Source organism: Phasianus colchicus, chromosome 2 (genome assembly GCF_987193195.1).
Source record: "Phasianus colchicus chromosome 2, bPhaCol1.hap1.1, whole genome shotgun sequence".
Lineage (NCBI taxonomy): Eukaryota > Metazoa > Chordata > Aves > Galliformes > Phasianidae > Phasianus > Phasianus colchicus.
In genome coordinates, this window is record NC_143437.1 from 791,332 (window position 1) to 807,177 (window position 15,846).

Consider the following 15,846-nt stretch of genomic DNA (forward strand, 5'->3'; position numbering starts at 1 on the left):
TTCACTATATATAGCAAGTTTATTGCAGATTATTAACTGTAATGTTTAACTGGCTGCCTCTCTTCTGCTGCTGCTACCTGTCAGATTTTACCAACCACATATTGGCTATTCTTTGCAATAGACAGGGAATTAGACAATAAGTATAGCAAGCCTAAGAAGTATCATAACATATTCAGGAAAATGTTTTAACTCATTTTAAAGAAGATTCAAATGAGGAAATGAAACGCTAACATTGAAGTGCATTTTCATCACTCAAAAATCTTGACTGTAAGAATAGTTTTCAAAATCAGTGTGCTTCAATTCTGCCAAGTACAATGCTACACTGAAAAAGTACAAAAAATGGCCTCCAGTTACTATGCAGAGTTATACCATTTTTCTATTTCAAGGCAACTTCAGTGAGAAAAACAATATTGCTTTAGAGAACCCTGGTAGTCCTATAGAGCAACCTAGTAGAAATCCCTACAGAGCAACAACAGCCTACAAGTAAGGCTCCTGATTCTTTTAGCCAACAGAGGCTAATGGATCTATTCATGTCTGCAGTTAAGCACTAACATAAAAATTCATAGGATTAAAGATTGCCTTCTAACAAATTATAACCAGTCAATTTCACGTTGATGAAGCAATTCATGTTACTAACAGATAAATTTTAGGAACCTATATTAATAGAGTATTTACAACTTTTATTACTGAGTAATAATACACGATTAAGGAACCATCTTGACTGTCAAGGTCCCAGCTAAATTTTCAGTTACAGTAAATTGGAGATATTTGGCACAGATATTACAGAGATGTGAATACTGAAGTCTACACTGATGTTTCTGATGTGCCGCTTTTTTGGGTACTATTCTGTATCATGAAAGAATACATATTTAGTGTATATCAGTGTGCTTTTTTTCACCAGCCAAGAAAACCTTTATGTCTAGATTTTATATGCAGTGAAAGTACTACCTCAATAGAGTCAACATCCAGTGGCTTATGTGTCTTCACTGTTGCATTATTAGTACTAGAATCATACTCCAGCTCCACATACTCTAAGTGTTCAGGGAACAAATATTCTTTTAATTTCAAATTTACATTGGGTGGGATATTTATAATCCGTTCTATATCACCTGTGAAAGAAAGTGTAGTAAATTAGATTGCTTGACAGAAAAGACACTCATAGGTTCATCTCAAAGGTACTGATAAATTATCATTGGTTATGAGTTAGTTAGATTTTATATTAGTTTTGCATTTTGTTATTACCACGACAGATTAAATGTGCTGTTTTTCCAGTAGCAAGTATGTTGCTTGCTTTGTTAAACATCAAATCCATGCTTGAAAGCATGTTTGAAATGTATTCTTGTAAACAATCCAGTGTAGTGTTGCTGGCATAATTATTAAATATAGTTATCTTACATTTATCAAGATATCTGTATTCATGAAATAGTAAACATCTTTTCATGGAAGACATCATCAGGGTTGCAAAAAAATCTCTGCCCTCCCAAATCTTCCCTGAGATCTTGAATGTTTTCTGTGATCTTCAGGAAGCATACTAGCTTAGTTTCTTTCTTACTCCATTGTTTTTGTACTTCATTATTACCAATTTAGGGTAGTAAACCTTAATGTCACAGCCCCATCTCTAATCTCAACATGCAGGCTCACTGCCTTGGTTTCTAAGCTCCTAATGAAGGGAACACCTTCTTTTCCTCCAGCTGCAGGGAGTGTCTGGAATACTCTCAGGTATGAGTCCAGTGATAACAGAACTATGATTGCGTGCAGGGATAAGGTTCAGTCACATGGCAATGAGCACATAATAATTGTGCTGTATCTCAGGAATAAAGTGGTAAGATGTATCACATTATCATGTACAGTCTTGCTGAAGCTGCTGGAAGAAACTGCACTTTGAAATCAAAATCTTACTTATGTTGCTGATATACCATCTAACCTTCCTTCCAGAGATGGACACATTTGGACAAGCAGCAACATGTAGCTGCCTCACAGTGTTCAGTCCAGAGGAGAGACTGTCAGAGTCTAACATGAAAACCAAGGAAATGCTTAGAAAACCTTGTTTTTTACTTTTCTTCCTTCACTACAGATGTGTACATGCACTTATACATGTGACATGCACAAAGTGCCAGATGTCTTGCTAGTTGCTTACAAATTAAATGAAGAGGATTCAAGATGAAAAGCATTTATTTTTCTGTCCCAATGCTAGTCATACACAGCTGCCATGCCCTGACAGAAATGTTTCTACAGGGGCTGGAAAAAAAAAAAAAAGTAGCACTCTTTATGGTGTTTTCTGTATCTCGCTGAAAGCCAGAAGCAATTAAGCCTGCTTGTAGACATTCAGCATGTGCCTGGTGCATGCTCCCAAGAGATCCTATGGGTTACCCTCTGTTCCGAAGGGAATGCTCTAGCCACAACTTAGCTCTTGCCTTGCAAATTACTCCATTCCTGTCAGGCCTATCCTGACTGCCTCTAACATACAGACAACAGCACTACCTTTGAACTAACAGCAGCAACCTCTTTAGTTAGTGGGGGAAGGAAGGATAGAGTTATTCTGTCCTACATTTGCAATGTAAATACACACCCCAACACACAAACAACCACCAATGTACTGTCTACTTCTGCACTGTGCACTCTTGCTGCCACTGTCCACACTCAGGTGTGATTTTCTCTCCAAGGCACCTTGCAGTCAGTGTAAGGAAGTACACATGTGGGTGATAGATCAATGTTAGCTCTGTCAGGCAGCACAAATTAACTAATCATGGGAATAATAGTGTGGAAACCAGAATAGAAAATGCAAATATATGGAGTGGCCAGCATCAAGCCTGTAATTCCCCGCAGTGTAAGCCTGCTTGTTCTGCATCCCATTTCTTCTTTCTACTGCCCATAACAACACAAGAAATTGGCTTTCAGAAAAGCTCCAGTCTAAAGCAGAGTATGCTCCAGACTCACAGTAGGGTTGTGATGGCAGTTCTCACTGATGTAGAAGGGAAGGATGAGATTAGATCTTGTGGGCTAATTGAACAAGGTGAACTGTAACCATATGTATGTTTTCTGCACTTGCTTCCTTTTCATAGTATCATAGAATCCTTAAGAGTCAGAAGGGACTTCTGAAGGCCATCATGCTCAACTCCCTTGCAATGCATGGGGACACCACAGCTCCATCAGGTTGCTCAGGGCCTGATCCAGCCTTGCTTGAAAGTCTCCAGGGACAGGCATCAACCACATCACTAGAATAGAATGCCTCACCACCCTCACTGTAAAAGATTTTTTTCTTTATATCTGCCCTAAATCTATCCTCTTTAAGCTTGAAACCATTTCCCCTTGTTCTATCACCACAGATCCTGCTAAAGAGTCTGTCCCCTTCTTTCCTGTTGCTCCCTGTTAGACGCTGACAGGCCGCTCTCAGGTCACCTCACAGCTTCTCTTCTCCATGCTGAACAGCCCCAGCTCTCAGCCGGTCCTCATAGGAGAGGTGTTCCATTCTGTGGATCATTTTTGTAGCCATTCCCTGGACACTCTCCAACAGGCCCACATCTCTCCTGTACTGAGCACTCCACACCTGGACACAGTGCTCCAGGTGAGGTCTCACAGCACAGAGCAGAGGGGCAGATCCCCTCCCTGACCTGCTGGCTGAGCTGCTTTTGATGCAGCCCAGGATACAGTTAGCTCTCTGGGCTGTGAGGGCACAGTGCTGGCTCATGTCCAGCTTCCCATCCACCAGTACCACCAGGTCCTTTTCAGCAGGGCTGTGCTTCATCTTTTCACCCCCCAGTTTGTACTGGCAGTGAGGGTTGCCTTGACTCAAGTGCAAGACCTTGCCCTTGGATCTGTTGAACCTTATGAGGTTCACCTGGGCCCACTGCTCAGCCTGTCTAGGTCTCTCTGGATGGCATCCCGTCCCTCTGGTCATCAGAAAACTTGCTGAGGGTGCACTCAGCCCCATTGATGGCTGTGTCTATTCAGCTAATGAGATCTTTGGATCAGTGAATTTATTTTTCTCATATTTATTTACCCTACTAAGCAAATTAGAGACCAAATTTTGATTCAAATTTCACACACTAGAAAGCACAAATTCACCAGAGGGAGCAGTATGTCATTTAGGTTGCTGCTTTACCCAGTCATGAAAACTATTGGAAAAAAAAAAAAAAAAAAACACAAAAAAACTTATAATACAGATCCATTATAAATTACAGATACATTATGCAAAGAATTGAAGCACTGTGTGCACTGAAGAGTAAGTCAGATAATTCTAGGATCAAATTATGATTTACCTGTATATTCATCTAAAAAGGTTGACAGCTGGAGTGTGGTAGGTGTTGTGTCACAGTCTATGCTTGTGATTTCTAAAAAGAAAATGAAAAATCATGTACAAAAAACAGAGGGACAATTTCCAGAAAAAGCACAAAGTTAAAAATCTTATACTATATAAAACTTTTGCACATCAATTCAAATTAATTAGATTTATTATGGTGATACCTCAAAACAATTTTCAGGATTTAGAACAATACATCACCTGAAATAGATAAGATTGTTGGCTTAGTTCCAATCTGTCCTTCCTCCCCCTTTTATTTCAGTGAAGAACTTATAAGCAGCTATTGATAAAAGTTTGAGAAAATGACTAGTTGCAGAATTGTCCTTCTTCCCTACCCTGATCAGAATGAAACTTTGGCTTTATTGCTTAATAGCCATGAATCACTGTACTTTCATTTCCTGCTGAGCATTTGCAAAGATCATGACAAAAGGTCCTTGGCCTTGCAAAATGTTTTCTACTCTCAAACAAGTGATGAACACAAATCTATTCATCACCAAATTGTTAAGCAATTCAGGCACATTGATTTGCCTGAATATATTCACTTAAGTTGGCATTTTAAAGTGTGATTTCATACAGAGTAGTAGGCTTCATGTTCTGCACTACAACTCAGTGACATCCCTCTACATTTTCTCTGTATGATAAAAAGGGATGGTTTTTTGTGGTTGTCTTTTTTTTTTGTTTTTCCCCTATATCTACAAATATGCACAGAGAAGTCACACAGATTTTTCTCTTCCTTCCCTGAATAGAATTACTCAGCAAAGTTGCCAAAACACAGTCCATATTCTTATGGACATTGTTGATCTCACATGGGTTTGCATCAATGCTAAGCATGTCCCACTCTTTTCCTTGTCATTCTCACTGCATACTCAAATTGGCAAAAGTAATAGTAAGCTAATTTTACCTGTTAGGCTGATGTCTTTGTATTTATGCCATCCTACAGAATCTCATTTATAAATAAGCAGTGGATAAATTTCTACACAAGTAACTTTAATTCCTAAAAAATACTGCAGTGAACTGCTGCTGGTTCTGCCTCCACTTCCAAGTATTCAAAAGTCTACTTGGGAAAAGAAGGTTCTGTATTATTGAAGAAGATTAGAAAGGTGGAAGCTTGAAATTGGCTTAAACATTACAATAGAGTTCAATAGAGGAAATTCAATAATTAAACAAAACCTCTTGTTTTTCTTTTCCAAGAAGAAAAAAATTTGCTCAGATTTTCCTGGCAATTCTCTGGAGCCAGAAGAAACAAAAAATCATAGAATATCCTGAATGGAAAAGGACCCATAAAAATCATCAAGTCCAGCTCATAAACAACACAGAACAACCCCAAATCCAAACGCTTTGTCTGAGAACACTGTCCAAACGCTTCTTGAACTCTGTAAAGCTTGGTGCCATGGCTACTGCCCTGGAGTGCTTGTTGCAGTGCCAAACCACCTTGTTGGTGAAGGAGCTTTTCCAAACACACAGCCTGAATTTCCCCTGCAAAGGGGAGGACGTTTCAGCATTTTTACTGCTGTGAAATTTCTAGAGAAAGTCTGAAGGACTAAAGTTATGTTTAGGCACCCAAATGCTCCTTCTGTGCCCAGACTTATCTAGTGAATGAAAGTTCTCAGTTTCTGGAAGAGAATTTCTAAAGAAGTCATTACCAGTACAAAGAAGATCAGACATGAAAATGGTAACTACTTCAACCTAAATTAACAGGATAGCATAAAGGAATACAAGAATCCCAACTTCAGACCTAAATGTTGTCATATCTAGCTTCAGTCTAGAGATGTTACTCAGTGTCTGCTGCAGATACAAACTAAAACTTAAGAGTTCAATGAGAACTTGTGAAAATTCAAGAGCAGTGGTTTTCAACACATGATCACAGAGCCTCTTTGTGTCTACAGATCACCTTCATTGGTACCAAATTGCTTGTTCTGATATTATTTTATCAGTCAAAAAAATCAGTGAGTTTTAAACCTCAAGGATTGTAATTGGTATGAATGTAATAAACTGTTCTATTTCATTAAAAGCAAGACTAGAACCAAAGAGATTTATAAAAATAATATTACTTACTTTGTGCATCAAGACAGATAAACATAAGCCAACTAATCAATGCAAAACCCACAGATCCTGAATACGCCATGAGCACTGCAGAAAAAATATACTACCAGAGGCAAAAAAGATAGTTGTTTCTCATATGCAGTATTTTCAAAGATCTATTTTATAGTTTGCAGCTATCTTGATGAATACTCCAGTGATGAGGAAAAGAAACAAGGCAAGCCTTTGAGAAAAGTCCATGGACTATATAATGTGATTATCATTTTCACCTCATGTGATCAAAGTCCATTTTGGGCAGTAAAAATAAACCAACAAGGAAATACTATTGTTTGTGTTACAGCACAAAAAACAGATGCTATTTTTAAATTTATTATTTCACATACAGATGAAAAAAAATAAATTAGTAACTTAGAACTTGTAAGATGTTCTGACCAACAGCAAAGAGATCTACGTATTCTATGGAAAAGAAAACTAAATGGAGTGTGAAAGAACAAAGGAACCACATTATCCCTTTTGATTCTATAACACTGGAAGAGTATCTTCTTACAACTCTGTTCCACAAGAAAGAAATACTAATGTTGCAAGAACAATAGTTCCTATTTTATGTGATGAGAACAGACACCCTGAAACGTACCTAGTGTTTTACAGATGATGTATGTCCAGAATAAGTTTAGCAGGCAGTTAAAACATTTTACTTCAATGAAGGTACCTCCAAAAAAAGGACAGAAAGTTTGCAGAAGATTTTCAAGAATGACAAATGATTTGTCTGATCATGAAGTTCGTTTCAAACACCTGGAGGTAACTGAAATCTAGAGGTTGTTCTTTCAATTAAAAGCAACAATCAATTACTGAGAAAGGAAACAACTGCCAAAGAAAGGTGCATCTCTGTTTGCATCAACACTTTTTTGTCACCATGGAAACAAAAGTAATCCCTGTAGCTTCAGTGAAAACACAAAACAATAAAACTGCACATAACTGAATAGCAAATCATTATTACACTTCCTTAGACTTAAGTAATTGAAATGGAAATGTGGGAACAGCTCAATCAGGAAGGTTTAAAAGTATGAAAAGAAGTTTAATCTCTGTTACTCTTTTGAAGAAATGCCACGTCCAACCATGATTGTCCATTCATTCAGTGATGTCATTAGTAGAGCAAATCAGCCGTCTTTCTTTTTTCTTGCATGATAGCAATTATGATGACCAGGTCTTAGCAAGACTGGTGAACTTCACAAGGCAGATCTGTGCACAGAATACTTCCTTGAAAGGGTAGAGAGGCAAAAAGACAGGTGGAGAAAGAAGGCTAGAGACTTTTCAGTGAGATAAATTTCCTCTAGCTTTCAGTGAATAGCATAACATATATCTCTATGACACAGTACCACATCAGAGGCTATATAACCTCATGTTTATGTCAAAAAAATTGTTCTAGCAACAAATCCTCCTGACCAGAAATATTTCAGTGCTGGAATCTTAACCCATTAATGAAGATCTACTGCTAAATATTCCAAGTCACAGCAAAGGCAGAGCAGCTTCAGTATTTTCTAGTACCTCTGGTAGAAAGGTCAATGATAAATCATACTAGACCATAAATTGTTAAATTCCAGAAAGATCTCCCTCAGTATCTTCAGAGACAGCCTAAAAGCTAAAGGAGGCAGGCCATTACTGTACATAAACCCAGTGCAAAAAAAAAAAAAAAAGAAAAAGAAAAAAGAAAAAAGATAATTGAAGGTCATCTACACACAGGCATAGAAATCTAACTACAGCTCAGGCGCTGCTGTCCAACCTTTTCAACAGCTTCTTAGCTGAGATGGTCCTAGTCCAAAGCTGACATGTAAGGTGCTTTCTTCCAGCTCAGTTACTCTTTTCTGAGATCAGGGCTCTAAGGTCAGTCAAAGAGAGGCATCATGACAATCCCTGATGAAAAGAAGAATGAGAACGAGAATATTCTCCTTGGCCTCTCAGAAAAACACGGCGTCAGACTCTCCTCTATGGGGATGGAGTGGGCACAGAATATTTAGTCCAACTTAGAGGGAGTCTCAGATCATATACATTCCCTCCACAAAGATGGCCATATGATGGAGGGAAATGGAAAAATCAATCATTCCACGAGCTGCCCTTACTGCTGCTGTACAATTCTGTGACCAACAAACTCAAATTATACAGTAGCTGGAAAAGTTGGTTACAAACCTTCAAAATCAACAGATGTTTGTAGGTAGAAGATCTTAGGGGGCCGTTAGAGGAAGAAAAACATTCAGCAGTCCTCTTTCCATGAGCCCTAAGAGTTGATAAATGAAATGGCATTTCCAAACGAAAGCCTGGATAATGTGAGAGCCCAAATAGACAAGTTAGAAAACTCAGTGACCCCTCCCCGCCATCTGATAAAAACTGAGTATATGCATGGAGATGACAAAGATGATTATTACTAATGTCTGGTTCACAGACATCTGCCCAGCACAAAGGAAAAGTATGAAAATATCATGCTGTGGTCCTATAGATAAGGATTGATTTCATTAACGTCACTAAGGGATAAGGAAGTGCTCAGGTCAGGGAGTGTATTCCAGCATGAATCAGAGTCCACTGAACATGTGCAAATTTATACTGGTTGGTATGCTGTCCTCAAGTTTGCACAAAGTAGTTCCCTTTCTGGGAGCAAAACGATTGGAAATAATATGGCAGAAGGATAAATGGCAAGAGATTCTTGCTATTGCCAAACATGGTCTATTTTCTGTGTGTGAGTCACATCCCACCCAGATAACAGGACTCCAGCAAGTCACTGAAACAATATGGCAGACAAACTAGCCAGGATTTCCCCCTTGAGACAGAGAGAACCAGACGGTGACAACTAGGAGAGACTTGTAGAAAGGTTACATATAAAAAGGCAATCAGTGCTCACAATCTGCACTGGGGGGGCCAAGCTCAAGGCTGATCCGTTAGTGTGGAGAAATGTCATACTTGCATTTCTGCTTGTTAACTATGCTGCACCTGCTCAGACAAACATCCCTTACAGGAAGACCCTCTCCACTTAAGGGAAGGAAGCATGTATGGGCTGATTATGTTTTTCATAAATCTGAAGGCAAACAACATTAACTAGTCAAAGCAGAAATAGTCTCTGGCCTACTACAGGCCAAACCTTTTGCTTGAGCAACATGGGAAAGAACTGTTAAGGCCCTAAAGAAATGGTTTAGCATCCTTCCAAAACCCAATTCAATACAATCAGACAATGGTTCTCATTTCACCTCAGGGATAGTATAGGAATGGGCACAGGAGGAAGGTATTTAACAGGTTTTTCACATCCTTTACTACTCACAGGCTAATGGTATTGTGGAACAATTCAATGGCCTCCCCAAGAAGTTCCTAAAATTGAGGAAGCACAGTTGGGCTTCCTGACTGTCTGAAGCTGCTGCAATAGTCAGTGACCACTGAGGAATACATGGATGTCCCAGTTTTAATGCCTTCTATCCCAACATCCCTTCACTTCTGCCTGCAACTACATTTGAGAGTTCATGTAACAGGACACAGCCACTCCTCGGTCCAACCAGTATTGATTAATCTGTCCAACATCAGGCCTGTCCCTTTGACCCTCCCTGAACCTCTAAACAAATAAACTGGAAGGCTTGAGATCATTGAGGAAAACATACAAAATTAACCACTGCTAGATTTCACCTATACTCTAACCTTGGTTCCTCTGGGACCAGGAAGTTCTCTCACTTTTGTTTTTCACATGCTAACAAATGCTGATTCTACCACAGTACCCCACAAGTTCCCTTCCCACCTTGTTCCTTTTTCTAGGATGCCTGTGGCATCTTCAGCGCCCTAATCTTCTTTGGATTGATATTTGCAATCATTTATGCTGATCCTATTGTGCTCACTGGGTAGCTGTTGTCCCATTCCTGTGTTGGGTGTTCCAGAAGTATGAAACCAAATTCTAATTATAATAGAGGCTTGAAATGAAATGTACTTAAAAAATGAATGTAGCTGGCACATGCTCTGAATACCTGACTCCCCAGCTCCTGGAAATGCAGGGCAAGAACTAAAGATAGGGTGTTGGGTGAACAGTGGGTCCAACCATGAGAAAGTATCTCAAATCTCTGTGATTGATGTCAAAACAGGAGCAAGAGGTAGAAAAGTGTGTGCCAATGAAAGGTGGGACTATTAGTAGAACTTTACTTTAATGCAACCTGTTAATGTAGCTTGTCTCTCGTTAGCAGTGCTCTGGGATTGGATGATCATTCAAATTTAAAATCGTTATCAAACACAGAACAACCACCCTGCCTACACTGACTCCTCCCAGTCACCCCACTACTGAGTAGTAGAGGATGGGGAAAAGGCTTTGTCCTCGCAGCGTTATGAGATTGAACCATATGCAAGCAGAAATACAGGTCAACAATGGATGTTGTTTAATCCATCATGGTCTCTTAAAAGGGTAAAGTTGTTGATGAAAACTAGTATTGCAGCAATCAAACCAACCTGCTCACCATTTCTAAACACATCCTCTGCAGCATGGCTAATGTGGCTACACAGGTGGGCACTTTCCCTGACTAAATGGAGCATGTGACTGGCATAACAAGAGCAGGACTGGGAGCAGTAAGTAGTACAGGTGCTGAAATGCTCATAAATAAATTAAGCACAGCAACATGTGACCTGTATGCATTACAGCACCCCTTGCAGTCTTCCCTACCAGCACTGGGAACCAACCAGAGTCTCTTATCTAATGTATTACCTCAAAGGGAGAGGACTCATATGAAAGACCAACAATTAATTGTAGATTCACTTGCCATAATCCAAGAAAATGTTTTCCTAGCTCTTAGCTGTATGCAAGCTCAAATATGGATACAATCTAAAGTAGCAGCAATTGTAAGAGAAGGTGAAGGAGGTACTTCACCACTGAAATTCAAAAGGTGATTTAGGATAATGCAAATAAATTTGAAAGAGAATTTCAATCCTGCTGGCATCTATGGTATTTTACTTACAATCCTGTGAAAAATCATGCTGCAGCCTTTGTCCTAATAACATGCAATGCTTCAGTACATACCATATACCCAATCACTGTGTTGGGATTTATTCACAGTGGGGCTACAATCTGTCCATTAGAACATAGAGTATGGGCTCAACAAAACAGAAATGAATGGCAAACTGTTGATGTTAGTGCATGTGCTGTACGGGAAAAACAAGGATTTATTTTTGAGAGTTATACTATCAAAGCTCAAGACATTTGTCTTGACAAAGCTTATGGATAGTGATAGGACAAGAGGGAATGGTTTTAAACTAAGACAGGGGATGTTTAGGTTAGATAGTAAGAGGAAGCTTTTCACACAGTGGGTGGTGAGGCTGGAACAGGTTGCCCAAGGAGGCTGTGGATTGCACATACCAGGGGGCTGAAACTAGATGATCACTGTGGTCCTTTTCAACCCAGGCCATATTATGATTCTATGACACTGAGTATAATACCTGCCATTTTAAAGTGTATCCTGAGGAGACCCCTGAAACTGTGCTTATCTACTTTGGAAAAGGATGTGTCTGTGTAAGAACCTCTTGTAATTTTATACTCATGGGTAATACTAATAAAGATTCAAGCAATCAAATATTCATGTTTGTAACTTTATCATGTGAAACATGCTCATGCTATTCAGGTTTATGACTGCTTACTGGGGTAACTGTATATTCATGTTTCTCTTATTCTACTTTTTTTTTGTTTTGAAGCCATTACTGTGGTGAAAATTAATATTCTGTCCCTTTCTCCAATATTTTGAAACATTAAGCAAACAGGCACAGCTCCACAGAACAGCAAGCAAGTTTAAACACACGTGTATGTGACATGCTGTAGTCTTACCTATATACCAACTGCACATAAAATGGACCTACATATTGCAATTTCAACAAACAAATAATGGAAAATAATCCTATTTACAGATCTATCAGACTATTTAAATAGTATGATCAGTACTGCAGCAGTGGGAAGCAAAATTAAGGATGTTTTTAAGCATAGCTTAGTCTGACATTTTGCTCACTTAAGCAATCTGCAGGGTAGGTTGCTCAGGAACCAACTTCAAAACTAAATGCAGGTAAGTATTTTCAGGTTCCTGTATATCTGGGATAGCTCAGCCTTCAACTATATCCTTTTCTTGACAGACAAAACATCCACATCATGATGCTGCATCTAAATCACAAACACACAAGCATGACTGAAGTCATAATATTTATGCATTTCTTATAAGCATCCATAGAATACCCACAAATCTCTTGAATGAATTACTTTTATTTCCATTAAACCAAGACAATTTCAAAATTAATACAAAATTTAAAAAAAAAAAGTGGTTGGCAAGAGGGGAAAAAGGGCTGCACACAATGCATGTTATTGTCATATGCTCAAAATACTTTTGAAAAAAATATAACAACATTGGCACATAAAACCAGAGTTTGCAACAAAACCAGCAGCATCTTCCCTCCATTTTTGGCTAACTGTTCTAAGAAAAATAAGCATACATACACACATACACAAGCTGGCAACTTTCACAGCAAAGTTTACCATTTGAACAATTCTCAGAAGTCACAGTATTGTAGAAAACACTTATGCTATTACTTTTTTTTTTTTTCTCTGCAGATTTTTCCGTAAGAAAACAATAGTCAGTCTTCCAGTGTTTACTGTAAGTGTTTAAAGCAGCTTTACTACTTACAAACAGACACAGCACATTAACAAAGCCTTATTTATTTAATATAATTGGAGCACACCTGCCCAAAAATCAAAGCCATTGAAATCCACAGCTTTGCCTGTTGGTTTTATTGTGCTCTGAATTTGCATTGGACAAAATACAGAAATAAACAGCATTTATTCATTTTAATTTTTAATAAAAATCTTCCACCTTGTAAGCAGTATTGTCAAGCATTGGTATCCCAGTCTTCTAGTGCCCACTGAAAAGCCACAAAACACACAAAAAAGCCTGAATGGAGAGAAGAATGCATTACAATCACGTTCTCCCTCTCCTTGTCCCAGCCTGAACTCCGTGCCCCCACATCCCACTACCTTGCAGACTTAACTCCAAACTCACATTTTACAGCTGTGGTCCAGAACAAACTTTCCCTGAGTGCTCTTACTACTTGTCTCAAAAAGATCAGAATATGTTTACTCAAATTCAGCCACTGTTATTGCTATTCTCTTTGCTAATATGTGAACTATTTTTGAGGCAAATTAGTTCGTTTTGGTAGCCCTGTATTTTACATACACACAAACTTGTACTCTATTGTTGCAATTACAGAACTTGAAAGTGACTTCTAAACAGTACTATTGAGGCAGGTTTCAGAAAAATAAAATTAGACCCAAAACATCTATATGGACAACTCTTCAGAATGATTCCTTTCAACTGAAAGATGCCTAGTTAATAGCATATCCTCTGAGCAATTTAGTGGTACAGCATTGAAAGATGGAACAGCTGTGTCTGGGCATTAGAAGGGAACCAAACATGGTATTGTGCAAGAGGAAACAGATATGGTATGCGAGTAAGCGTGAACTTCACATAAAAGTAAATCAAGTGTTTCACATGCAAGATCTGAATCAATGAGGCATTTAAATAATCTTTGAAGGTCTAGTTTCCATCTGTTAGCCACCTTCACATGAATGAGAGTTGTGTAGATGTATGAAAGGAAGCCTCAGAACTGCAGTAAAACTCTGTGTTAACTAGTCTAACTCACAGATATTGCACTATCACTGACTTCAAATGCAAATCCCTAGAGGAAAGACCTAAAATGTCCTACCAAATACAACGTAACATATACATATATTCCACGTGACTTATGTTAACATTGCTGAATGTATTCAGAAGTCAGTAGTCTTGCTTTTTCATTTCCAGTATTTCTCTCATATTGGAAGGCATATTTATGTCTTCCCCCACAAAAAAGTTAGTTGAATAAGTTAACTTTGCAGGTTTATAAAATATTTTCTATGCATTTCAAAACAACAGCCTGAAAAGCAACTAAATTTAAATTTAAGAAATAGTATATTTACAATTAAAATAAGTACAGATCTTATTGGATTTACGTTCATTTATCATACACAATAATATACAAGGCTTAAAGAATCAAGTCAAGGCTTCTGGAGATGCATATTCTCCATATATCAAGAGTGCCGTACAATTTCAGGAAGTAGTAATGTATTCTTGGCTACAATTTTTTCATGAGTCTTTATGTTGGACGACCTTGACCAAAACGGGATTTTGACCTGGATTAAGAGCACAGAAAAAACATATGCAGGTTATCATATCTAGAATGTTTTACTTATTACAAAGTCAGCTCTCTGGTTTACTACTTGTTAGAAACTACTTTCATGCTAAAGTGTAATCTGAGAAAAAAAAAAAAATCTCACAACTATATTGAGAAAGCTGCATTTCTGTCAGTGTACCTGCAGCCATAAACTGTATATTCATACAAAGGTATGCAATGAATACAACAATTCAAAAAATTGTTATGTCAAATAACTTCTTATGAAATCACTAATTCTGCAGTAGTAGTCACATGCATTTTTTGAACATTCGCAAATTATTTGAAGCATCCAGTCTATTCTTAAAAGTTTGTCAGCATCTAGAGACTCACCTGCTGGCCACATAATTTTACAAAGGAAGGTTTCACATCATATATATTTAGTCTGCTAGAAGGGATATTGATGCAAGAAAGTGTATGAAATGAAGCACACTTAAATTAAAACAGTTTCCACCCCCAGCCCTCCCAGAAATTCATATCCTGCTTTTTCATTTTGTCTTACCTGGCATTCTTCTCAGTGTTGATTTGTCGTGCATTGACCTGTGCTGAAGCCTTTATCTGAGCTTCCAGTCTCGAATAAATACCTCCTGCATACTGAAATGCAAAAGAAACCCACACCAAAACAAACAGAAGTTGTGACATTATTCCAATCTAATTGGTGTCTTTTCATAAAAATAATTAATATTCAGGAGAATCTATAGCATACTTTCTTTCATTATCACAACTCAGTATTGAAACATTTTTAAACCATCCTATTTTCCATGTTTAATTTTTAAAGGCAGTGAACTTTAATAATTGTTATTTAACTCCTTTACCAAAAAAAAAAAAAAAATCACGCTCGGAAGAAAATGAAGATTAAACTCAATTCTTTTTAAGTAATTGAAAGAATGGTGTTTTGATTTGTGTTACACATTTGTTACAAAGGCCTGCTTCAATTCAATAATCACTACGTTACGACAAGTCTTACTTCTTTGCTGTCTCTTGACTTGATTCGACCAAAGTCTCCCAGTCTGATTTTTATCAAGTGTCCTGTAATCTCAGACATTCTCCTCTGGTCTGCCAAAAAAAAATACTATTTTAGAACAGAGGTTTTCCATACTACCAAGCACAAAGAGAATGATACACAAAACACACTTTAGTTAGATCCTATTTGCAAGAAGTAATTTTTTGTTTCTCAGTTCATATAGAAGTCTTGAACAACAATACTCTATATTCTGATGAATAATCTAGCTTCAGCAGCATTCTAGGCAGAGAGCAGA

General features: G+C 38.0%; 1 protein-coding gene and 1 pseudogene across 6 annotated transcripts in view; one reads left to right on the plus strand and one right to left on the minus strand.

Annotated features, from left to right (window-relative positions):
• The first annotated feature begins 8,241 nt into the window (after positions 1 to 8,241).
• LOC149918810 (uncharacterized) lies at positions 8,242 to 11,975 on the plus strand (annotated as a pseudogene).
• A 607-nt stretch (positions 11,976 to 12,582) lies between these two features.
• The window catches only part of SANBR (SANT and BTB domain regulator of CSR), a 31,245-nt gene continuing 27,981 nt past the window's right edge, over positions 12,583 to 15,846 (minus strand). For 5 of the 6 annotated variants that reach the window (XM_090134497.1, XM_090134499.1, XM_031595173.2 and 2 more), the window contains 3 exons: positions 15,555 to 15,643; positions 15,090 to 15,181; positions 12,583 to 14,549 (listed from right to left, as the gene is read on the minus strand). In XM_090134497.1, coding sequence (XP_089990623.1) covers positions 14,513 to 14,549; positions 15,090 to 15,181; positions 15,555 to 15,643 — 218 coding nt within the window. In that variant the 3' untranslated portion in view covers positions 12,583 to 14,512. Of the gene's footprint in view, positions 14,550 to 15,089; positions 15,182 to 15,554; positions 15,644 to 15,846 lie in introns of those variants that run through there. The other variant, XR_016463789.1, reaches the window with a different exon arrangement.